General features: G+C 43.8%; 1 protein-coding gene across 1 annotated transcript in view; it reads right to left on the minus strand.

Moving 5' to 3' along the window:
- The window catches only part of MYO15A (myosin XVA), a 1,716,372-nt gene that overhangs the window by 367,303 nt on the left and 1,322,011 nt on the right, over nucleotides 1-27,058 (minus strand). Inside the window, exons 50-51 of the mRNA XM_086939741.1 lie at nucleotides 20,072-20,183; nucleotides 16,004-16,078 (exon numbers count right to left, since the gene is read on the minus strand). Coding sequence (XP_086795867.1) covers nucleotides 16,004-16,078; nucleotides 20,072-20,183 — 187 coding nt within the window. The remainder of the gene's footprint in view (nucleotides 1-16,003; nucleotides 16,079-20,071; nucleotides 20,184-27,058) is intronic.

Raw genomic sequence — 27,058 nt, forward strand, 5'->3', positions numbered from 1 at the left:
CTCTTTCAATTTTAGCAACAGGAGGGTGGAAAAGGGGCCCAGGAAGAGAGATGGGGGTTGGAGGTCTCAAGGGTGTGCAGTCCTTACACTTCAGAAGGCATCAACAAACCCCAGTGCATCCTTTATTTTTGGGGGAGGGGAGGGAGGGGGAGAGTTGTGTGGGATGGGGGTTTATTTGATTAATGTCTGATGGACATTAGCTGTGCTATTTTAATGTGTATGCCACAGAAGTCTATACACATCGTCTCCGAAAGGAAGCAACTGTACCTCTTTATAGCCTGCTACTGTATGATGTAAGGGATTAGATTATAATGGCATTATGTGATGATAAGTTTTTCAAAATTTCACAGAAAATATTGTTGACAAAAAAAACAAGCATTTGCAATGCAATAGGTCTCGCATTATTAAAGTTTGAGCTATTGGCATAGCTAATAATAATGCAACACCAATAGCTCAAACATTCAGTAATGCGAGACCTATTGCATTGCAAATGCTTGTTTTATTAACCTTTAATTTTCAATTTTATCATACACAGTAGAGCAGCATAGTATGACAATGTATGCCTATAAATATACGCCAATAGTTATGGGGAATATAAAGAGCTCCTAACTGGCCCCATGTCAGTTTCTCTGAATCTCCAGACACTTGATCCCTTGCACGGACATAAGCACCTGCTATAGACCAGGATACCTTGGTTATAGGAGATTCACCCACTCTGTTTCCTCCCCCATTGGTTGCCCCATTTTCTGTATCCTCGCCGTCAGAAGAGGTCACGGTCGCCTCCGGATCTAGGAACACAGCACACAGGTCCTTCCAAACAGCAAGATCTTCTATTACTCTGTCATCACAGATGGTACATACTCTCGAGTGTTTGCATGACATACAGATGTGCATGGGATCTATTATCAATAGGCGGGCGCTTTTTTGGAATCGGTTTTATTTGGTCGCCGCCAGTAAATCTGTCTTGCCAAAGAATCGGTAAAATATTCACACGGTGGTCGGAAGCGAATTTCGATTTCTTCATAACTTGTTGAGTGTATGCTCGTGTGCATGTATCCAGATATTTACATAGGGTCCATGTGCATGGGAAATCCACTGTGTATAAACAATGTGTGATTCACATATGCCTCTGCCTCGGGTACACACAATGAAATAAGTGGGGGGCTGTAGGATGGGGGAGGCAGGTTTAGGGAGAGAGTACTTGTATGTGATCAGAGTGATTAACGAGTGTAAGACGTCAGGAGCCAGCCATCCTGTCAGACCGAGGGACGAAGGAAGTCTAGAGTGTTCTGGGTGCGCCTTGCAGAGGCAATGCTGCAAAGTCTTCAAGTGCAGCAGCCAGGGCCTTGTACCATGCCTGCTTCGAAAAGCATCACACAAAAGGATCGCTGGGGCCATTTCCTTGCTTGCTTTAGGGCCCACGGCAATCTTACTACGCAAACGGGGCTCTCCCGAGGGCCCAGTAGCGGCCTCTTTGCAGTCCATGCACTAGAGACAAAGGCGAGACAATGGAGCGTCCTGGATTTGAAGACCTTACAATCTGCCAGCGGATGATTCCGAGCAATGCTAATCTATCTGAGACGATTATTTAATTGCTCAAGGCAGGGATTAAAGTTAGTGCTAATTTAAGGGTGAAGAAATCTTTTGTCGTGTAAATGTGAGTTAAATCGGCTCTAGCAAAACGTAGCTCACGAAAAATAGGCTGCAGAGATGGCAAGTAGTATGTACACGTTTTGGGACAGAATACGGCAGAACAATAATCCACTCACATCTAATATTTTGAACGTTAAAATGACAGTAACTTTCGTTATTATTACTGAATGGTTAAATGTACCAGGAGGGAAATAAAGTATGAGCACGATCGCGGAGTATGCACGAACACATTTAGTAAAACCAATGTTTCTAAAGTGTGAATGGTTTTAAAGTGAGCTAAAGGAAGGCAGATTAGGTCAATGAAAACTGGAATTAATATGGATGAATAATTACAACCTAGATGAGAGGATATATTTATCGGATGAAAAAATACAATTATCCCATCACAGCTTCAACAAGACATGCGCAAAAACGAAACCTGCCGTGGGGCGGGACTTCCGTCATCGGAAGCCCGCATCCACGGAGTGCCTGGACATAAACAGTGCTGGTGACGCGGGGCTCCCATGCCCGAGGGACAGCCCCGCGGAGGCTGCAGAGTCCGGCGATGCGGTGAGTGGGGTTAGTTAAGGGGGGGGGTCTCTGTATGTGCGTGTGTGTGGGCGGGGGGGGGGATTGTCTGTGTGTGCGCTCGTGTGGGCGTGGGCGCCGGGGGGGGGGGAGGGAGGTGTGGTGTGTGTATGTGTGCATGTGTGCACTCGTGTGTGTGTGTCTCTGTGTGCGTGCGTGATCCATGGTGACTAAAGAGCCTGCCAGAATCGGAGCGCGCGACCTGATCCGATCCCGGCAGGCTGCGTGCGTGCCAGTCTGTTGTCCCAAACCTCGTTAGTGCTTGAAAGCCAGAATGATTACAATAGGACTCCACTGCGACAATCGCTTTCGCGAGCCCTAAAAAGGATCCCTGTCTGAACTAGAAGACATTGGTAGGGAGTGACGAGCGGTTTAAGACTACCTAGCTGAACTCCCACAGTGCCCACTTTCAGTAACTTACAGAGGAAGGCAAGCCAGAGGGCCTCCTTGATGTGCTTCTTTGCTCATCGTAGAAGTAAATGTGGAGGAATGCAAACATTATAATCCCACCAGTGATGCTGATGATGCTGAAATCAAAGGTCAATAAACTACAGAAAGTCCCAGAAAGAAGTATTAATATAAAAAGGCATTAGTAATACTCAAGATGCAAAAGAGAGAATTAATCCTCTCCAACAGAACTCAGTCAGTGGCCCTGGGAGACTTTGAATCACATCCGTTTGTGCTCCCTTGTGGAGTTCCCCAGGGGTCATCACTCTGTCCCACCCTTTTTAATGTTTATGTTGCCACCCTAGCCCCGGTGATTCGATCGTTTGGTTTTCACCTCACAGCATACGCAGATGACACACAAATAGTGGTGTCACTCCTACCCGGCAACACAGATAGTACAGCAGATAGGTTTAGGGGATGCATGCGTGAGGTGGGCTGCTGGATGGCTCAAAATTGTCTTAAACTTAACTCCACAAAGACGGAAGTGTTGCTCTTTGGTTCGAGGGACAACTTTTGGTCCCCTAGATGGTGGCCGGATGAAATGGGACCCCTCCCCTCCCCAGTGGCAAAAGTTAAAAATCTTGGTATACTGATGGACGACTCTTTGTCCTTTAAACCTCAGATCAATACACTGTCCTCCTCTATGCACTACATCCTCAAAACAATCAGGAAAGTTCTTCCTTATTTAGGGAGGGAGCATAGGAAAACTGTTGTTACTGGTCTAGTCCTTTCACGTTTGGACTATTGTAACAGCTTGATGTTAAACGCCCAGCAGGGCGTACTTAACAAACTCCAGCTACTGCAAAACGCAGCCGCCCGCCTGATCACCGACACTCCTAAATTTGCCTCTGTAGCTCAGGACTTGGTGAACCTTCACTGGTTGCCAGTCCGCAAGAGAATTGTTTTCAAAGCACTCTGCATGGTCTTCAAGGCCCTGCATGATATGGGTCCGAGGTGCATGAAACTGCTCTTCCACTGGCATAAACCAGCAAGAATCCTGAGATCAGGGGAACTCGCGCTGGTAACAATCCCCAGAGTCAAGAAAGCACGCTGGGGAGGCAGGAGCTTTTCCCTCGGTGCGGCAGAGGCGTGGAATAGACTTCCACTTAATCTCAGACAGTCTTCCGACCTGATGGTTTTCAGGAAAGAGCTCAAGACCTGGCTCTTTACTCATTAAGCTCTCAGACATCCACACACACAGGCTCAATCAGGCTAGCGCCAGGACACCTCCGGGTAACAGAGCGCTCTACAAATGTGATATATAAATATATAAATAAATAAAATAAAGGGAACAATAGCTGTATGAAAGTCATTGGGAACATTGCTTATAATTAATGTTAGAAGTAGGTAATTAAAACCTAGGGGGAGTATAAATGCTCAGACATGTTTCAAAATTCTCTTGTTTGAACTTTCTGTAGGATTAGGTAGGGTCTGAAGATTAGTTGAGTGGTGAAGGGACCTGGGTGGCCACAAGCCTGAGTTAGAAAGTACCAAGTGGGTTCCAGGAGGGCCCAATACATTGAGCAAAAGCTCTAACTGAAAGGAGTCTAAAACTGCAAAAGCTGTAAGAAAGATAAAACAAGAAAAGTTGTTAGAAAGGTTGCTTTTTTGCTAGACTAGCATCACAGTTTTGCTCTGTTACAGGCGTCTTGGACAAATTGTTTACTATGAAAAATGATTTCTGAGGACTTTGAATCCTGTGAAACCCAGCACAGACATATTACTCAGATGTAGGAGCGAACTACCCTGTTTCCAAGCACCACAGTTGACCAGCACCAAAGGGCAGTGTGGCAGTCAATTCCTCTTTTATTTTTCTGGACCGCTGTTTTGGAACTAGGTTTCTGGAGTTTTTTAGGAGGCTGCCACCAACTAACCACCAAGATCCTTCAGTGTCTTCCAATGGTTGAACACTTAGTTCTTGGTCCCCTCGCTTAGGTTCTTCACACATTGGCCATGATCTATCAGCAAGGCTCAGCTCAAGCTGTCTATGTCACAATGTGTTCCAATGGCTCACTGGATGAATCCCATTTTTATTTATTCAGCTGTGGCACTCAATATATTCAGTACACAGGTAAGAGCACCCCTTCCTTCTGGTGATACAAGTTAATTCCATGATATTAAAACTGCAATGGCACAAAGTTTGGTACCAACTATGCAGTATTGGCATTTTGATTCATAGACTTCTGAAGACCATTCACTATGTGACCAATCCTAGCTTATGTGACCACCTCTTTCACAGAACAGTGACTTCATCATAATTCCAAGCCATTAGTTTAACAGCACCCTTAATCACACAGATGTCTTCCAGTTTTGCCAAGATGGCTGTACAGTAAGACATCAACAAGCTTTAGCATCCGTCCTCAGGAGCACTACTTCACATCAAGTGGGGACACCCAAATGTCTAACACGGGCACCTTTGGTTTTTACTTTGGAATGGCTCTTCTTGTACACATCATAAAGGATTGATTGAATGATGACCGCTTATTACTTTTCTACGGTTACAGTTACCCATGAGGGCTTTCTTGCATTTGCTAGGTTATGCTGCCCAAAACATGTATGCAATTCCCAAACCAGACTGTCCCTTAATTTCTGATGTATTAAACTGCCATGCATAGGATGTACAAAATATCTTTGAATTTGAAAATAGCTTTTTAAGCAACATGTGACTCCACTTTGTACATATATCCATAGCTTCAGGAGCCCCAATACCTGAAAAGGTGTTGAGATAATGCCCATGTACAAAAAAAGGATATAGCTATACCCTGGGAAATTATAGACCAATTAGCCTCTTGGACACCCTACAGAAGGTCTATGCAAGACAGATTCTGAATAAACTTACAGAATGGATAGAGGTCAATAAGATCATGTCACCTTACCAGGTGGGATTTACATCAAGAGTGAGCACAGTTGATCAAGTGTTTAGGCTTATTCTCATTATTTATTTAGAAATACACAAAGATGAGGTATGGCCATTTATACATTGCTTTTGTAGAATTAAGGGCAGCATTTGCTCTAGTCACGCCCAGTGAGTTTGTACTTGCGCAATAAACTGTGATGAATATATGTCAATTTTAAGGCATTCTTAAGGATTTGCTTACCTTGAAGTCGACAATATGTACCAATGTCCTCTGCTATTGTATACAAACCTTACTATCTGACTATTCTCTTAAGATTATTATTATATGAAGAAAATGTTTTTATTGTTATGTTTTTAAGGAAAGAATTGTATTAAATAAAAAAATATATTATTAGAATATTAGAATATAAAAAATACATAATGCATTAAGTACGAGTTAGAAATCATTCATAAAGGTACAAAGCTGAGGCCCGACTAATCAAGTTGAATATTTAATTTCTAGTCGTATATGACACTATCACTTGTGTCATATAGGAGTCGCATGACTGCAGTATAAGTACTAGAACCATGATGAAATCTGCCTCTTCTACTTATATCCTTTCTTAGTACGTAAACAGTTAATTTATTATCAGGTGTCCCGTTGATTCCATTCGGTGCATTATGGGATCTCATTTCCATCTCTTAAACCCACAGGAAATTTCATGAATTATTAGCAACCCCCACCCATTGGTATTCCAATTTCCTAATGGGATTACCTCTGAAAATCTCTCTAATTCTTCACTTTCACTCCTATACAAGGTTTCTCTTTGTCCGATCTGGGACATGTCAATCCTCTCAGTAATGGGAAGCATCTAAATATCTACCACAAGTTCCTCTCATTGTCCCCTAGAATACAGTTTTCATTACTTCCTGTAATACGTTATTCTTTTCAAGAATGACAATTACTTCTACTGTTATTCCCTCTCATTTCCTTCTAATTAATTTAGGACAATATATACTATTTACTGGTCCCATGATACTAGTTGCAATTTGTGATCATTATGGTGGGACTAGTAACAAATTTTAAAAACCGACCTAATAGATCAGTTCTTAAAATTCTGAATCGTCGTGCGTAGGAATCCAGCATATCTCATGAATGATAATGAGGTAGGTTGAAAATGTCAACTCAGTACAATTGAAGGCCATCACAGGTATAGTGGCCTGCTGGGGTCAGCAGACCACCATGTCTGTGATTGATTTTTAATAAAGGAAACCTTTTTTTTCCCTGTGGAACACCTACCAACTCTAAAACAAACTTATTTTTTACATTCACATAGGGCAAGGGGTGGCAAAGGGACCCCTTCCCTTTTGCAAATGGGTCACCACTTGCGTTCAGTTTTCTGTAATTAGTTTGTGTTTGAGACCAAATTTCGGTTGCAAAACATTGACTTATTAGATGCTGATTTAGAAGAGATGCCTACAACAACAGATACTGAACTGATATCTGATCAGAATTGATATCTGATCGGAATCTCATTTTAGGAGTCAGAAAATCTATTCAGACTCTTAAAATGTGATTAGTAAGTAAGAAAAAGCATTGTAACGGCCACAAACACTGAATCTGAGCGTTTGCAACCATTAAACTGCTTAGTAGATCTGGCCCTTAATTCTTTGTTATTCTCCTCTTGATTACCCTTCATTTACTATAAGATTTACTTTAATATTTCTCTATTGTAAACTCCAGCATGGATGGGATTCATTTGTAGATATAGGGCTAGATGTAGGTAATTCCGATTTACCTACTCTTAAATACCGAATTTTACCGATTCGGTATTTAAGAGTAGGTAAATAGGAAGGAGGCAGACGTAGGTAATTTTTATTCTACAATTACTGAATCTGTAAGATTCGGTATTTACCGATTCGGTAAATACTGAATCGGTATTTCCCATTGATTCCTATGGGCCTTGAAGCCCATAGGAATCAATGAAAAATACCGATTCGGTATTTCCCGAATCGGCAAATACCGAATCCTGCAAGGGGGTGTCACTTTGACACACTGTAGCACCCCAATTCCAGGCTTGTGTGCCATGTGGCACACATACATGCCCTTAGGGCATGTCTGTGTGTCACATGGCACAGGTAAACATGCACAGATGTGCATGTACACCTGAATTCGGTATTTTACCACCCAATAGGATTGGGTGGTAAATACCGACTCCTAAAGGGCCTGTGGCACTCTTTGAAGTGCCAGCTACATCTGGATTTACCAAATCGGTAAATATACCGATTCGGTATTTTACCGATTCTGTAAATTTACAGATTCGGTAAATTTACCGAATCGGTGAAATATATGCCCCCTACATTAAAAAACCCTAATACCGGTCGGTAACGGCCGAATTCGGCCGTTACCGACCGGTATTAGAGCTCCTACATCTGGCCCATAGATGGGATTCAGCCATAGCTGGTTTTCTTCTCAGTGTCATTCATGCTTATTCTCTTTTCATCTGAGCCGCACTCTGAGGTTTATATGGGACAAACTTTACAGTCCCCCTTGGAATCGTCTGAAGACCAAGCTGGGTGGCACTTTTATGTCCAGCTAGAAATCAGGTACTCACTCCCAGGCAACAATTGAACTCACTCACACTTATCTAGAATGCTCTTTCACACTATTGTGGGAGTTACTTTAAGTCTCTTTTGTAAATCACTCTCAGATCTTCAGGGATGCACTCTCAGGCCTATATTGGGATTCACTCTACAAATTAACTAAGGTGCACTTTCTAGTAAGCAGGGAAGAAAATAAGTTACTTACCTGTAACTTTGGTTCCCCAGTATTGGTAACTTTCATAGATTCCCATGCTTTGTATCATTCCCCGTCGTCGGAATGGGAGCCTCGGTAGTATCACAACCATAGAAACAAAAGAGAAAAAAGTAGGCCTAGGCCTCATCTTCTTTTGTATCCTATCACCCTCTTTGTGTAAAAGAGACCAAACTTTTGTCAGGACTAATCAGAGCAGCCTCACCCCTTAGAACCTTCCTGAGAGAGCTCAGAGCCTCAGATTTTCGTAGCCGTTGTGCAAACCGCCACTATCTCTGACAAAAAACTGAGCTTTCCCAGGGGAGGAGGGTGGGCGCATGGGAATCTATGAAAGTTACCAATACTGGGGAACCAAAGTTACAGGTAAGTAACTTGTTTTCTTGCCCCAGTATTGGAACTTTCATAGATTCCCATGCTTTGTATCAGAGTAGCAAGCAGTAATAACCAAGACACATTTTGTAGATACATGGCATCACATAACCATAAAGCATATAAACTTATAGCATAGCAAACAAGAAACAAAATGTGCTCACCAGGATGGAGGGCTTGTAGGGAAAGCTCACCTCTCAATGGAAAAGATTCCACAGAACTGCTTGACCAACAGCCGCGTTGTCTCGTCCTGCAGACTCCAGGCAGTAGTGCTTCGTGAAGGTATGTGTACTGCTCCACGTTGCTGCCCTGCATATGTCCTTAATGGCGACTCCAGAGAAAAGAGCCACCAACGATGCCACAGACCTTGTGGAATGTACACAGACTTTTCTGTCCAAAGGCTTTCCCGCCTCCTGATGGCAGAATTGAATCGCACTGGAGATCCAGCGGGAAATGCCACTCTTTGCCAAAGGACACCCCTTCCGTGGTGCGCTGTAGGACACAAACAATCAGGATGATTTCCGAAAGGGTTGTGTGCGCTCTAAGTAGAATTTTAAGCATCTTTGAACGTCCAAAGAATGTAATGTGCGTTTCCGAGGCGTTGAAGGGTGCGGAAAGAAACACTTTAAAATCAAAGGTTCATTCAAGTGGAACTCAGACGGCACCTTTGGAATAAATTTCGGATTGGTGTGAAGGATAAGCACATTTTTTTTTTAATTGCAGGAATGGATGCACTATGGAGAGGGCTTGAAGCTCACTCATTCTTCTCGCTGATGTTAGAGCTAAGAGGAGGGCAAGTTTCCAAGACAGGAATTTCAAGTCCGCCTTGTGCACCGGCTCAAACAGAGCTTTCATGAGTTGAGCCAGGACAAGATAGAGTTGCCAAACTGGTGGAGGAGGGCGAACAGGAGGATACATTCGAAACAAGCCTTTTAAGAATTGTTTAATAATCCTAGAGGACCATAAGGAAGGGCCTGAAGAACTGCGCCTACATTTCGATATGGCTGCAAGATGTACCTTAACAGATGAATGCGCCAACCCAGACTTTGCCAATGATAGTATATATGGCAAAAGTTGATGAGGCAGAGATTTGTAAGGATAGAGATCTTGTCTCTGACACCACAGGCAAAACCTCTTCCATTTAGCCTTGTAAGTTTTATTAGTGCTCGGTGCTCGAGCTTCGGATAAAACGTCTCTACATTCCTGGGAGAGATTCAGATGACGGAACTCTCTGTGTTCAGGAGCCACGCTGTCAAGTGCAGTGATTTCGGATCCGGATGGTAAACTTGTCCTTGATTCCTCGACAATAGGGAAGGAATTGGTCGCAAGCGAATCGGATGAGTTTGGAGAGTAGAAGGAGTTCTGTGTACCAAAATTGCCGGGGCCAAGCTGGTGCAATGAGAATCATCTTGCATGGCTCCGCTTTCATTTTCCTGAGTATTCGAGGAATGAGGGGAATTGGCGGAAAAGCGTAAAAGAATGCGCTGTACCAGGCCATCGAAAGGGCGTTCCCCAGAGATCCCTAATGATGGTGAACTTTGCTTGCGTAAAGCAGGCATTTGGCGTTCACCAGAGAGGCAAAAAGGTCGATGGTTGGTGTCCCCCAGACCGAAAACACATTCTCCAGAATGGACTGATTCAACTCCCATTCGTGATTCACCTCTGTCTGGTGACTCAGGGCATCCGCCTTGACATTGAGAGAGCCTGCCAGATGTTCGGCTCTCAAGCTGATGTTGTGTAGAATCGCGTAATCCCAGATCCTCTGAGCTTCTTTGGACAGAGTTTGCGATCTCGTTCCTCCTTGCTTGTTGACGTAGTGCATGGCCGTCGTATTGTCCGTCCGGACCAGCACTGTATGATTTTGGACTCTGGGAAGGAAAGCCTGCAAACAAAGCCAAACGAATGGCAGCTAGCTCCAAAAAATGTATATGGCACTGACGCTGTTCTGGACTCCAGTGCCCGCTGACTTGAAGCTCTCGGAGCACCGCTCCCCAGCCTTCCAAAGAGGCATCCGTTGTCATGATCAGAGGGGATGGGGAAACTCTGAACGTCAGACCCTGTGAGATATTGTCCCGCACTAGCCACCATTAGCATGCCTTTCTCATTTCTGGTGTCACCAACACCTTGTCGTTGAATGATCCCTCTGCTTGGTACCATTGTTTGTCTAGTTCTTCCTGCAGAGGACGCATTTGCAGCCTGCAATGAGGTATTAATGGTATGCAGGATGACATCGACCCGAGCAGGGGCTTGTATTGTCTGACTGAAAGGCATTGCTTGCGGAACAGTTGGCGAGCCGCTATGATCAACTTCTGTTGACGTTCTTCTGAAGGACGAGCTGTGCATTGCGTCGTGTCTAAAATGGCCCCAAGGAACCTTGTGGATCTGGAGGGCTGTAGAACTGACTTGTGTGTGTTCAATTGAAGGCCCAGGTGACTGAACAACTGAATGCAAGCCGAAACAGCTTGAGAGGTGTCCTTGAAAGATGGAGCCTTGACGAGCCAGTCGTCCAAATAAGGGAAAACCTCCAGGGAGTGTTTCCGTAGAAAAGCTGCTACTGGTGCCAACACTTTGGTGAATACCCGAGGTGCAGACCGAAGGCCAAACGGAAGCACCTTGAATTGGAAATGGCTCTTTCCCACTGTGAATCGTAGATATTGTCTGTGAGCTTGGTGTACTGGAATGTGGAAATACGCATCTTCTAAATCCAGAGACGCCAAACAGTCGCCTGGGTTCAAAAGAGGAAGAATTTCTTGGAGAGTGACCATCCTGAAAAAGAGTTTGATGAGATAAGTGTTGAGCTCTCGTAGGTCTAGGATGGGGCGCCAAGTCTCTGCCGTCTTCCGAACCAGGAAGAACCTGGAATAAAAACCTCTGCCCCTCTGAGAGAGAGGTACTGGTTCTATTGCCCCCTTGAGGAACAATTGGTGGGCTTCGAGGTGGAGCAGTCCCAGATGTTTTGTGCGGGTGGCGCCCGGAGCTCTCGTTGGAGGAAGGTCTTGGAACTCCAACGTATGGCCACTCTGAATAATATTCAGGACCCACTGGTCCGATGTTATACACTTCCAGCTGTTCAGGCAAAATGATATCCTGCCCCCCACTGATGTGACTGGGAGGGGAGGAACAGTAGGTAGAGCCAGGAGGCCGCTATTGTCTCTTGGTGTTGTCGCGTCCCTGACGGTTCTGACGCTCTCGCGGAGGTTGACGAGAGTAAGACGCCGATTGTCCGTGCCGTTGATTTGAATATTGAGTCTTATAAGATTGCGAAGACTGAGAGGAATATCTCTGTTGGGTGTTGCCTCTATATGAAGAGAAACCTCTGCCACGAGCGCCTTTAAATGGGACCTTATGGTAGTTGAGTGATCCCAAAGATTTCATCAACATGCTTACCAAAGAGCATCTCTCCATCAAATGGGAGGTCCAGGATCTTTTTTTGGACCTCCTGATGAAACCAGGTGGCTCTCAACAAACCTTGGCGACAAAGCACAGCTGACTCTGCCAATGCTCGAAAAGCAGTGGACGCTATGTCCATAACTTCAGAGGATGATTTTTCTCCCTCCATCAGAACTCTCTTTGCCTCTTCCCTCGCGGAGTCTGCCAGTTGTTCCACAAATGGCTCCATGTCACACCACATCTGGCGATCGTATCTGCCTAGAATGGCGAGAGCATTTGCTGCTCGAACCAGTAAGCTGGCCATGGAAGAAAACCTCTTCCCCACGTTATCCAGGCGCCTACCGTCCTTGTCCGGAGGCGTAGTCAAAAGTGTTAATGGGTTCTTGGACTTGCTTTGAGCAGCCTGTGATATCACCGAATCAGGCTTCGGCTGCCCAAGAAAACAAGCTGGACTGCCATCTGGAGCCTTATACTTCTTTTCCAACCAGGGGAGAACCGGAATCACAGTGGCTGGATTTTGCATTATCTTCATACCTTCCTCCCACACATGCTCAATAATAGGAATGGATTTGACCGATCTTCTGTACTGATCCTTAAAGTCATACAGGAAACATTCAGACTCTTCCTTCGAAATTGGTAGTCCAAACCTCTTTGCAGCTCTCTCCATGAGGTTCTGGAACCCCCCCTATATCAACCGGAGGGGAAATAGAAGTATCCCGACCAGTGGCGTCTGGATCTTGAAACCCACTGTCTCCTTGATCCAAATCTGGGTCCTGCAATGGATCAGTCAAGGGATCCACCTGTACCTCATCATCCGAAGAGGTATCCTGCTGAATAGGAGTGGAGGGTCCGGGATCCGGTGTCCGGGAAAGGACCCTAGAAATGACCGTTGGTGGTGTGAGAGACACCACTTGTGACGGAGGAAGTTCGACCACTGGCTGCGCTTGCGCAAACGCCGGAGGTGGAGGTTGCGTAGACTGTATTGACTGTTCCAAAGGAAACCTGTTCCTATAGTCCTGCAGCATCAACTGCAGGTCAGAAATTAAAGAGGCGGGCATGCCCGCCATGTCCTGCCCTAAACCAGGTGGACGTAGTCCTTGTGGAACATATTGAGGCATCCGTTGGTCACATTGCTCATAGTATTCCTCCGTGTCAGTCTCTTGCAATTTTACATGTAAGTCTGAGGGACTGTAGGCATCCCCAAAATGGCCTTCATTGTCGTCATCCTCCTCTGAATCGTCCTCCAGAAGCAATGTCGGTAGATCTGTCGAAACTCGTCGAGGAGACGTCATCTCAGGTGTAATTTTCACTCTCTGCAGAGGAAATTGCAGTTTTTGACCCGTCGACGGCTTCGTCGATGGAGCCGTTGTCGACGGTGTTGAGGTCGTCGACGGTATTGTCGACGCAGTCGTCGACGGCATAGAAGACCTCGTCGACGGAGTCTTGGTCGTCGTCGACGGGAGGATCGTCGACGGTCTTGTAGACAAACTCGTCGTCATCACCATCATTGTTGTCGTCGAAGTCATTGTCGTCGTCAACGTAGTTTTCGTCGTCGACGATGCCGTCGACAGCAGCTTTCCGGAGACCACCATCATCGACATTGAAGAAGTTATCGTCGACGAATCAGGAACCTTGAACGACGACGAAGTCGTCAACGCTGAAACCGCTACCGACGACGAGCCCGTCGACGGAGCCAAGGAAGCAGCGGGAATTTTCATAGAAGTAATCGTCGTCGACGTACCTGATGTTTTTGTCGTCGACGGACGCTGTTTTTTCTCAGGCACGGTCCCTGGAGTGCCTGTAGAGTGTTTGTCACCAGTCCTTTCCTTTTTGGATGGAGGAGAAGTGATAGAAACCTCCTTTTTGTCCTTAGAGGCTGTAACTAATCCAGCAGCCTGTCCCTGCCTCTCCTTTTCACTTCCGTGAGGAGATTTAAGGGGACTAGCCCTCTCAGACCTGTCAGAGATCTTATGAGGGGCCTTAGAAGGGGGCTCAGCTGAAGAAGAACCAGGAGGTGACCTACCCCTCTTCTTGGATCTGTGAGAGGAAGCCAGAGATGTCGAATCCTCTTCATCCGATGAGAGCAACTCCTTCCGAGTCTTCATTTTTTGAAGCCAGGTCAAAAGCCGTCCCTCTCTGTCACGAAGTGTCTTAGTAGAGAAGGTTCTACAAATTTTGCAGTCTGTGGCCTTGTGGTCAGGGTATAAGCAATAGATACAGCTTTCATGCTTATCTTCCACAAAAAGATGCTTTTTTCCACAAGACGCACAGGACCTGAATAAGGCCTTCTTCTCCTTGTCAGACATGTCCTGACTGAAGTAGAAAACTTGAAGAAATAAACAGTTAGAATGAGAAAAACTGAGCAGAGCTCAGTGGAGACTTCCTAGCACAACGTGCGGTAGAAAAATTCTGAGGCTCTGAGCTCTCTCAGGAAGGTTCTAGGGGGTGAGGCTGCTCTGATTGGTCCTGACAAAAGTTTGGTCTCTTTTACACAAAGAGGGTGATAGGATACAAAAGAAGATGAGGCCTAGGCCTATTTTTTCTCTTTTGTTTCTATGGTTGTGATACTAATGAGGCTCCCATTCCGACGACGGGGAATGATACAAAGCATGGGAATCTATGAAAGTTCTAATACTGGAGCAATAACCTTCATCCCCTGTTGGGATTCACTTTCAACCCATGATCATATGCAATAATCTGGGATGCACACATTTACTCATTTACTGTACACTCTCAGACCCGGCTGGCAAGGCAAAGTTGAGCATCACTACAGGCTCATCAGTGATTCACTATTAGCTCCATATAAGGATAGCACTCATCTACTCCTGGAATTTTCTCTCAGACACAACTAGGAATCAATCCCGGCTGTATCTTGGACTGACTCATAGACCCATCTGGGATGCACTCTTGCGAGGTTGGGAATCACTGTCAAGAAGGCATAGAATCACTCTCATGCCCATTTTAGATTCACTGAGCCCCATATGGGATTTACTGTCATGCCTAGCTGGGGCTCATTATCACGCTCAGCTAGAAGTCACTAACAGGTTCATCTTGGATGCTATCTCAGACTCACCTAATATGCATTTTCAGACCCCTCTGTGAAGCATTCTCGCGCCTGCTTGGAATCACTCTCAGGCCAAGCCATAATTCACTCTTTAGCCCATCAATGATTCACTCTATGTACACTCTATGATTCCCTCATAGAGCTTCCTGTGATTCACCTTCAGACTCATCTAGGATTCACTATCTGACCAATCCAAGAGACATTCTGAGGCCCAGCTAAGATTCACTCTTAATACCAAATGGGACTCTCCTACGGCCCAGCTGCAATTCATTGAGAGCCTCACCTGGGATAAACTCCCAGCCCCAGCTGGGGCGTACCATTAGACACAGTTTAGGATAAATTCTTGTGGTTAGCTGGGATTAAATGGGTTTCTCTGCTGGGTTTCTGCAGTTGAGACAATCACTAAAATAAATCACTCACACTAATCCTGGACATTACTATAGAGTGGACTCAAAATAGTGTTTGTGAGCATTTGGCATCAACAGTGAGTCTACTGGGAAGATGGAATCTGCAAAAAATGTAATCCAAAGCTCCCACTCTCATGCACTATAAATAGTAAAAATTGCACACAAAGGTCGAATGAGGAACTTTTCCAATACTTGAGCATGGGTGCATCGTAGCCAAAAATCACTGAAGAGTTCCAGAGGGACTGTTCTTTTAAGAGAGAAGAGACACTTCTCAATCTGTATACCTCATAGTTGATGTGGGTGATTATGAGAGAAACCAAGGGGAACAAGGTGGTTCTCAAGTTCTATACACATTGCATCTTAATGAGCAGTGAAAGTTGAAGTGAGGTTTAAACCAAAGATAAATGATGGACAGAAAAACACAGCAAACTGGCACAGCACTCCAGAAGACCCACCAAAATCTTGAGTGCCACGCTTCAGCTCCTCCAGGTAAATCACTTTCTTCCTGACAACGCAGCCATAATTGTGGCCTGGTGCAGTGACATCCAGGGGAAGGAGGGAGAGGAATGTGTAAGCCAAATAGAAATAAGATAATGCATGCAGCGTTGTTCCACATTCGTACATGCTGGCATATAAATAATACAGTTACTTGGGAAAGAATCTTACCCATAAACATTAAGAGCAAGAACTAATTTTTATTTTTCTCAAAACATCTACTGTAGCAGTTAACATCATTATGCTGGAGCATCAGCACTGTCATGGTATCTACCCATATGGCAGAAATTGGTGCATGGATGAGGTGTGGGAGTAATCTAAGTTATTAGTTTGAACTTTTAGTCGGAGATACATTCAGTTTAAGCATTCAGTTGAAACGTTTTCAAATTTAGTTAAGAAATATTTAGACCCAGCTAGTTTGTGCACCAGAGCAATATTTTATGGCAAGTTTTGGTACTGGTCAAGGTTCTGATTTCCATCATTTTTTCTAGACTAAATATTTGCATGATACTAAGGAGAAAGTATGCTGGAATATCTGAGATAAGCATTCACAATAAGAAACTTTCAGAGCCTGGGTCGGTTATGGCCCATTTCAATCAGACCTAGACGAAAAATCAAAAAGACCCTTGGCCAAATAAGTCAACACAGTCTCACGCTGTAGGAGGGAAGGACTTGAATTGGATCAGGGGGTTATTGTTGCATTATGGCAGCCCATCCTGCTTTGAAAGCAGCCTCATGCCTGCAGAACACTGGCAAAATGCCAGCATGGTAGAATATCCCGCCTGATCTTCATCTGGATCCTTTCATCATTCCCATATGTAGGTAATAAACTATAGAGCAATTTCTTTTCTCTGCATTTCATATTACTCAGCAATTACATTTAAATTGGCTTGACTAACAAAGAAAGCAGGAAAAGTATTGCCAGTAAACTCTGCTCAACCAGCACATATTTTTCCTTTTGGCTGGAATTCCCAAATGTTCGCAGCAGTATGTCAGGATAGATGCATCAGCCACAGGTTTCCAAACATTTTTCTAGGAAGGTCATGTAATATTCCCAGTGGGATCCTATTCACCTGTGCAGAGTTCTCCATAGCGGCGAATTTTGCAAATTGCAAATAAGATCCTCTGTACAGATGCATACTTTTTTTTCTCTGTAGAGAAGATATACTTCCTGGTAGAGAAAGTCGTTTCCTACACCTCCACCAAAACTGGGAGTGTTCCATTACCTTCGACAGCCCTTGGCTAGAGAAAAATCTGTCCTTTTCCAGAGGAGTTTGTGGATCCTGACAGGTGCCTGTGTCTTTGAGTTCTCACAAATTGTTTAGGCTAACATTGCCTTGGAACACTCATTTTCTCAACCCCTGAGTGGGATTTTTCAGTTGCAGAGAACTTCATAGTCAGGGTGGAAATCTCGACACACATAAATGGGCTTACGTCTGCCAGGAATATCTTTGTGAATTCCTGGCAGGGGTAAGAAAGATAAATTTTGTCATAAACAAGTGTTTGAGAATAGGACTCGCTGTCTACAGTTAGTGGACCTCTATGTTTTACTGTAGTGACAACATCTGTCTGCCTATTATTTCTAGGTGTATATGGAGCACACGAAGGCTAATTTAGTACCTGGACATTCATGCTCTAGGCTGTCCTCAAGTCTTATAGCCTAGACAGTGTTTACCTGAATACCTATATGAATCAGTCTTGTATAGCGATAAAGACTCAGTGACATGAATCAAGGAAACTACTAAGAATGTAGTATTTCTGTTGAGTTGTTTGGCCTTTGTCAGGCTGACGGTAAAGAATACACCAGGGGTCATATTACAGAAAGTATCCTGGAGCACAATAGTCATGCGTGCCGCTTCTTTCACTCTGGGACACTTGGTACTATAGAAGTGGCTGCATATATTTGTGAGGCCACTTATAAAATATGGATTGCACGAGCAGACATGTTGACCCAGTCAAATTATGAGGTGTTCGCTCATTTGCATGGTGGTGTGGCTTCATGCAAATGGGAACAAAGGTGGCTGCTGCACTCAGGGCATATTACAGATGCAGGTGTACAGGCAAAGAGGCTGCCAGAAGGCACGCTGACTGTGCCACAAAGAGGTGTGGCACAGTCAGGTTACCTCTTGATGGCTCCAATTGGGGGGAGGTTATCGGGGTGGGGAGGCAATGCCAGGGCAGTTTCTCAGGTCAACCACCTAAAAGGGATCCTCTGCCACTGCTAAAATGCAGGTCAGGTCCACCTTTTCCTAATGCTCTGTTCAGAATGTAGGTACAACTTAGTGCTGCACTCTGAAAAGCACATTCAGACTACTAGGGTGCACTATCTTGGTCTGCAGTTGGCACACGCAGTTGAAGGTGCACCCTGGTGCAGAATGGGCAAGTGCCTTATAAGTAATATTGCTTCAGGTTATCCAGGGGTTCCCACAACAAGTGCTATTATTTTGTAGTTCTTGTGGGCTTTCCTGCACACTCTCAAGGACCACTTATTTTCCAGTTTGTCATTAGGAGTGGCAAGTACATTGGTTCTATTATGTGACATTGACACATGTACACTCGAAAAGCAGTCCATAAAGCTGGCAAACTTATAACAATTTCCAATTCTTTCACTGATGTGCCCTTGTGCGTGGACATATTTGGAGCTTGACTAAAATTTCACTCTTCAAAGAAGAGAGTAGACATCCTGCCTTTGGTACACTACTAAAACAACTGCATTATTTATCAGAGGGCACTAGCAGGCAGATATGTATGAGGGACCTTTATGCGCTACAGATTTGAGCTCAACGTAAACTGGATAAGCAGTCAACTGGAGCTGTGTTGCCTCAAAATATTTTGGTGCTCTATGTGAAGTAAATTTTTACACCCTCTCACCCTTATTTGGTACCCATCTGCATACACTCCTGTTCAAAAGGTTAATAAGTGGCGGTAGGGGGTACCTTAGGTGGTTAGGCAAGTAAATGCCTCAGAACTGATGAACAGTAGCTCTAGAATGCTGCGCAGAACTGATAGGCATTCCGAGTGCACAAGTAATGTCCTGCCCATAAGAGGAACCACATGGTGTCTGGATGCAAAAAGGTGGCCTGAGGAAACGTTTTTGCCTAAGACACTAATTAAAAAAAAATTGTTTGATACACCCTGAATCCATTAAGAAATGCATAATATTAATGAGTCTAATTCACAAAACTCTTTTTCCAAGAGTAGGTATGACTCAAACATGGAAATTCAGAAATAAGTCTTGAATACCATAACTGGTTGTAGAAACATCGTTGTGAATTAGGCCCTAACTGAGGAACAATGGAAGTGGCATAGAATACATTGCAATTTTAGAGGGCATAAAAATACACCTTCTATCTATGACTCTTGATATGTAGCAGGATAAAACATTCATGAGGCAAAAACGGTGTAGATCAGATATTTTTTAAACTTGAGATACTTTTGTAGGACAATAGATTGTAATCAATATGTTTGTTGGTTTAATTGTAAAATTAGGTTTCATGATATTTTTGTAGTAAATATTTTTACTTCAATACTTTGGTTAGTAGATATTTCTGTTGCCTATATTCAGGACTACAATTGATAGAAATGGTCCCGGGACCAGATATTTATTACAATCATCAGCAGGAACAGAATGGCTTTTATAAATTCAAATATCAGGAATTCCCAGTTCAATATTAGCATGCATCGAAAGGGAGATTCTGAGGGAAAATTAGCAAAATCCCTTCAATTGCCATTATCGGGCAGTAAGGTAAGGATGAAATGTGGGTAGCAAGAGTGAAAAAAACATAACAATCTACTTCGAGAAATACTGATTATATTTATGAAGGAGGGGATCTCAGGGAGTTGGCAGCCACGACACATGCTAGGTCAATTGCAGTACCAAATTCTAGATGAGTGTTGGGATTTCTCCCCAGTAGTAAAAATGTTCAGAGTGTAGACAGTCTCCCAGGATATGAATATACAAACCATGCATCATTGCTAACATGCATCCCTGTGCCCAATGGCTGCTATTAGTGACAAAGAACACTGACCTCGATCTAGCCCCTCCATTGGCAGCAACCGGATGATATCCCCCTTGTGAAAACTCAGCAGACTCCTGTCGTCGGTGACATAGCTCCTCACAGCAACCATGTAGTTAGAATCCTGAAACATTTAAGGAGAACATTTACAAATTAATTAGTCACTGTCTCTTCCCAAGTTCTATCAAGGACTTCAAGGAGTCCCAGGTCCAGAATAGTGTATTTGTCTTTGCAACGTAGTATTTGTAGTCCTGTATGTATGATTAAAACTAGAAATACTAGAACACAAAGACTGGATTAATGTTTGATGTTGGTCATCTCGAACGTACTACATTTATCAACTTTTATATTAGACTGAAATGCATGACTTTCTTCAGCAATGTACTGGAAACACCTATACAAAAATGTGAGCAAAATGAAGGTAGAACCTGTAGTTGAGTTGACTGTTCAGTGATGTAAGCATTTGCTCCTGACATCTGCCGTGAGTTCCAGAAGTCAAGCGTGTGACACCTTGAAAAGTAATTGAGCCTTCCATCCTTTCAAGTTGATAAATTGAGTACTATTACATTGTGTGATAGTAACATCTGTTGCTTGTACTGCAAATAAATTGTAAAACTGTGGTATGAAGCTCTGTATCAAAAAACAACTTACAATAAGCAAGTTGCTATCTTTAGGTCTATGTTTTATGCACCGATTATTATTGTTGAAATGCATGCTTGTCCAAAGGTATAAAGACAAGGCCACCAAAAGGTACCCATTTACTCATATCCACTCTTATTTGTAATAACACGGTTAAGAAAATCAAATACAAGACCAAAATCAAGTGGAATTGGGGCTGTTGTTTCCCTGGGAAGGGGAAAACATGTGGAACTACATCTGTCATTACCAGTGTCTGCATGTTATTATCCATTCCAGGGGAAACATCTAATAAACCCTGTAAACTCTGGGGGAGATACCAATCAAAATCATTACTCCCAATCCCGGTATCTCCCCATGGAGTTAATAAGGGACTAAGGGCCCGATGTAGGTAATCCCAGATTACCGATTCTTAAATACCGAATCATACCGGTTCGGTATTTAAGAACTGGCAATCGGGATGTAGGTAATTTTATTGAATTAATAACCGAATCGGTATGATTCGGTAATGAATAAATCAGTATTTACCGATACTGTAAATGTACCGAATCGGTAAATTTAAGGCCCCTTACATCTCAATATCCAAATACCGGTCGGAAATGGCCAAAAATCGGTATTTTCGGCGGTTTCCGACCGGTATTTTGATACCTACATCTGGCCCTTAGTGGGGAAGTGTACACATATAATCCTACAATGAAAAGAGATATGTAATCAGAGGCAGCAGAAGAAAAAATATCTTATACTCATTAAAAGATTGTCTATTCGGTATCGGTTCACAGAACATCAAGAATAAAATGGAAATAGGAAACATAATTAGCAGTGGTAGTGGCACGAAGGAGAATTCCATTAAAATGGAAAGGAGCTTAAGCACCCAAGCTGGCTAAAAGTCTTTCTTTGGTGGTTAATAGCAGAGGAAGAAAGATTGAAGCAGGTTCGAATGAACGACAACATACAGGAGGTTATTGAAACAAGGAAAGCATCTCCAAGGAAGTTACTGTTCTAACCAAATGACAGGCTTCCCTGAAACATCATGTACAGCAAGATGTCAGATCAAATGAACAGACATACATAGGAGACTTGAGAATAAAATGTTAGTAGAATGGCAGTTCTATCCAAAAAGACTTGATAAAATAAAAAAGAGTGGAAAATGTTGCCACCTCTAAGAATTACTTTGCTTTATAAGTGATCTCGGTACATAAAGAGCAGTTATATCAATGTGCCTTAGTTAGCCATATTAAGTAATGGTTAAGGATGAAAGCAAAATAAGTATGTAGTAAAGACAGATATCTGATAATCTATCGAAACAAACTGCTTTCTGTAACTAATAAACTACACTTAAAATACTTTCGGATTACATTCCTGGCTGTTATTCCAACTTAAATGTGTCTTCAAACAATATATCACGTTGGCCACAGGCATTGTGCAGACCAGTTTCTAAAACAATAATACATAACCTGCACTTCTTTTCATACTGTGCAATTCCTACCCACGCTCTGTGCAATTACTAACCATGCTCACTCAACCACACAAGACTAGAAACGATAGAATCCCTGTCCAAAACAACAGGTGTTTTCTTCTGTGCTCAAGCTCTGTACCCCAGTGGTATCCGCAAGTAGTAAGAATGCCTTTCTGTCTCATATACCTTACAACAAGCCGCAAGACATTTACATTGCTAACTCTGGTAGGAACACTGCATTGGAGTAATTCCAAAAAGCAAACATTCAACTACCTCCTAAATATCAACTCTAATATATTATAAAAGACATATCGAGTCTCACTGTGGTTAGATAATGTGCATACAATACTTCCATTCTTATCTTGTCACTAACCTTCCAGTGTCTCAGCTAATTTCGAATTTTTAACTAGTGTTCAATTTAAACAAGCATTTGCAATGCAATAGGTCTCGCATTAGGAAAGTTTGAGCTATTGGTCTTGTAAATGACACACTTTTTTTTATTTATGTGTTGGTTTTGAAAATAGCGAAATTAATAGCTTTGCCATTTGCAATGCCAATACTTTTATCATTTGCAAATGTGACACCTATAGCATTTGTAATGCAACATGTTTTGTATTTATGTGACTTAGATGTATTGATATTACAAATAACAATGGCTTTTAATTTTTCTAAATAATTAATACTTAAATAAAAGTTATTGTAATTTATAATGGCAATAGCTTAAACTTTTGTAAATAACTTTTGTGAAGATTATGTTCAGTGTATTTTATTGTAACGAAAATCCAAGAACAGAAGTGAAATATTAACATCTTTTTATGACATTTGTAATAAAGCTTGAAACATTGAGAGAAAATATTTGAACCAGTTGTTGTTGAATGGTTGCACAGATTGATGCTGTGTTGGCGCTCAGGGATGTTGTGGTGGCGACGAGTGATGCTGTGGCGTTCAGTGATGTTGTGGTGCCCCTGAGTGATGCTGTGGTACCCCTGAGTGATGCTGTGGTGATGCAATAGATAGAGTGAGTGCGATAGATAGCTAGAGGGAGGGCGAAAGATAGCTAGAGGGAGGGCGATAGATGTAATGTAATGTAAAAATCACTTATATAGCGCAAAAACTGTCACCCTACGGGTATCCTGGCGCTTTTAGAAATGGTGATGGTCAGCACGTTACCAGCCCGTAATAGGCAGTGAAAGAACTAGTTTTCCATCCTAGGAAACAACCAGGTTTTCAGATTCTTTCTGAAACAGGTCCATGAACTGGCCTGTCTGATGGTCTGGGGCAGCTAGAGGGAGGGCGAAAGATAATTAGAGTGAGGGCAAAAGATAGATAGAGTGAGGGCGATAGATAGATAGTGTGAGGGCGATAGGTAGATAGCGTGAGGGCGATAGATAGAGTGAGGGCGATAGATAGATGTGTGTGGTTGTGTGTGTGGTTGTGTGTGTGGTTGGCTTTGTGTGTGGCTGTGTGTGTGGCTGTGCGTGTGGCTGTGCGTGTGGCTGAGCGCGTGGCTGAGCGTGTGGTTGAGCGTGTGGTTGAGCGTGTGGTGAGCATGTGGTTGAGCGTGTGGTTGAGCGTGTGGTTGTGCATGTGGTTGTGCATGTGGTTGTGCGTGTAGTTGTGTGTGTAGTTGTGCGTGTAGTTATGTTTGTGGGTGGGGTGATGTTTGTGTGTGGGGTGATGTTTGTGTGTGGGGTGATGTTTGTGTGGTTGTGTATGTGTGGTTGTGTGTGTTTGTGTGGTTGTGTGTGCAGTTGTATGTGTGTGTGTGCGTGATTGTATGTATGTGTGTGTGCGGTTACAGAAGGATGTATGTGGAAGAGAGCAGCAGATCAGCACAGCAGAAGAGAACAGGGAGTTAAAGAAGGAGGCGGGTGGAAGAGAATAGCAGATCGGTACAGGAGAAGAGAACAGAACAGGGAGCTAGCGAGGGAGGCGGTGGAAGAGAGCAGCAGATCAGTACGGAAGAATAGAAGAGAACGGGGAATTAGAGAAGGAGGTGGGTGGAAGAGAGCAGCAGATCAGCACAGCAAAAGAGAACAGGGAGTTAAAGAAGGAGGCGGGTGGAAGAGAGCAGCAGATCAGCACAGAAGAAGAGAACAGGGAGTTAAACAAGGAGGTGGGCTGGAAGAGGAGTTAGGAAAGGTCTATAGCCAAGTGACAAACAATGGTTAAATAATTTAATTTATAGTTTTCTGAAAATGAAAACCTAAAATGAGTGGTATATTAAGTCCAACTGTATACAGAAACCAATAAGCATAAATTATTTCTGATATAACTTTATTGTTTCTATGTATATATAAGTATTGTTAAACTTTTGTTTTCCTTGTTTTCTACTGTTTTTTATAGTTTTTTTGGGTGATTATTTGTTTTGGTTATATAATATTGAATAAAAATACATAAGAGAAAATACAAAATCAATAGACATGAAACGTATATGAAGTGATGAAGGCAAAGAGGTAGACACCACTACGCGCGTTTCGGCTCTTGAGCCTTCTTCAGGTGACCGTCTATTGTTAGGATTTCAAAAAGTCAGGGACTTAAAATTGGTGTGGTGTGGAAAAGATAGGTCAGTCGGTAAAAACAGCTTCTCAAAATCTCAAGATGTAAAAGGATATAGTCCTATAAATTGTCATATGATATTATGATTCCAAAAAGATAATCAGAGTAATTCTAATTGAGATCGATGTATTTTATCTCCACAGGTAGATAAAGTGTCCGGAAGTGAAAAATAGTGATGTCTGATTGTCAAAACGAATATTTGTAATCCATCTAAAAGTAGAGTGGAAATGGTGTCCCAGGAGCAGAGAACTCTATGGAGGAGGATCTGGTCATAATGTTGTCCGTAGGCTTTGCTAAAGATGTTTGCGCTCCTGGTATGTGAGAACTCACAACGGGAACCGACCGCCAAAAAACACACACCGGAACGCTGGATGCAAGCCTGGAAGAGAGCAGCAGATCAGCACAGTAAAAGAGAACAGTTAGTTAAAGAAGGAGGTGGGGTGGAAGAGAGCAGCAGATCAGCACTGGAAAAGAGAAGAGAACAGGGAGTTAGAGAAGGAGGCACAGTGGAAGAGAGCAGCATATCAGCACGAGAGAAGAGAAGAGAACAAGGAGTTAGAGAAGGAGGTGGGTGGAAGAGAGGAACAGATCAGCACAGCAGAAGAGAACAGGGAGTAAAAGAAGGAGGTGGGGTGGAAGAGAGCAGCAGATCAGCACAGGAGAAGAGAATAGAACAGGGAGTTAGAGAAGGAGGCGGGTGGAAGAGAGCAGCAGATCAGCACGGGAGAACAGAACAGGGAGTTAAAGTAGGAGGAGGGTGGAAGAGAGTAGGAGATCAGCACAGGAGAAGAGAAGAGAACAGGGAATTAAAGAAGGATGTGGGGTGGAAGAGAGCAGCAGATCAGCACAGGAGAAGAGAACAGGGAGTTAAAGAAGGAGGCGGTGGAAGAGACAGAAGATTAGCACAGGAGAAAAGAACGGAGTTAAAGAAGGAGGCGGTGTGGAAGAGAGCAGCAGATCAGCACAGGAGTAGAGAACAGGGAGTTAGAAAAGGAGGCGGGAGGAAGAGAACAGCAGATCAGCATGGGAGAAGAGAACAGGGAGTTAGAGAAGCAGGTGGTGGAAGGAAACAGCAGATCAGCACAGGAGAAAAGAACAGAGTTCAAGAAGGAGGCGGGGTGGACGAGAGCAGCAGATCAGCACAGGTGAAGAGAACATGGATATAAAGAAGAAGGCGGGTGGAAGAGAGCAGCAGATCAGCTTGGGAGAAGAGAACAAGGAGTTGGAGAGGGAGGTGGGTGGAAGAGAGCAGCATAACAGCGCAGCAGAAGAGAACATAGAGTTAAAGAAGGAGGCGGGCGGAAGAGAGCAGCAGATCAGCACAGGAGAAGAGAACAGGGAGTTAAAGAAGGAGGCGGGTTGGAAGAGAGCAGCAGATCAGCACAGGAGAAGAGAAGGGAACAGGGAGTTAGAGAAGGAGGCAGGGTAGGAGAGCGCAGCAGATCAGCACAGGTGAAGAGAACATGGATATAAAGAAGAAGGTGGGGTGGAAGAGAGCAGCAGTTCAGCACAGGAGAAGAGAACAGGGAGTTAAGGAAGGAAGCGGGTGGAAGAGAACAACATATTAGCACAGGAGAAGAGAACAGGGAGTTAGAGAAGGAGGCGGGGTGAAAGAGAACAGCAGATCAGAACAGGAGAAGAGAAGCGAACAGGGAGTTAAAGAAGGAGCTGGGGGGGACGAGAGAAGCAGATCAGCACAGGAGAAGATAACAGGGAGTTACAGAAGGAGGCGGGTAGAAGAGAACAGCAGATCAGCACAGGAGAAGAGACCAGGGAGTTAAAGAAGGAGGTGGGGTGGATGAGAGCAGCAGATCAGCACAGGAGAAGAGAACATGGAGTTAAAGAAGGAGGCGGCGTGGAAGAGAGCAACAGATCAGCAAAAGAGAACAAAGAGTTAAAGAAGGAGGCGGTGGAAGAGAACAGCAGATCAGCACAGGAGAAGAGAAGAGAACAGGGAGTTAGAGAAGGAGGTGGGTGGAAGAGAGGGAGGGCGATAGATAGATAGAGGGAGGGTGGGCGATAGAGTGAGGCCGATAGATAGAGGGAGGACGATAGATAGAGGGAGGGCGATAGATAGAAGGAGGGCGATAGATAGAGGGAGGGCGATAGATAGAGGGAGGGCGATAGATAGAGGGAGGGAGGGGGATAGATAGAAGGAGGGCTATCGATATAGAGGGAGGGCGATAGATAGATAGAGTGAGGGAGGGCGATAGATAGAGTGAGGGAGGGCAATAGATAGATAGAGGTAGGGCGATAGAGTGAGTGAGGGCGGTAGAGTGAGTGAGGGCGGTAGAGTGGTAGAGTAAGGGCGGTAAAGTGAGGGTGGTAGAGTGAGGGCGGTAGAGTGA

The sequence above is a fragment of the Lissotriton vulgaris genome, chromosome 10 (genome assembly GCF_964263255.1).
Source record: "Lissotriton vulgaris chromosome 10, aLisVul1.2, whole genome shotgun sequence".
In the NCBI taxonomy this organism is placed as follows: domain Eukaryota; kingdom Metazoa; phylum Chordata; class Amphibia; order Caudata; family Salamandridae; genus Lissotriton; species Lissotriton vulgaris.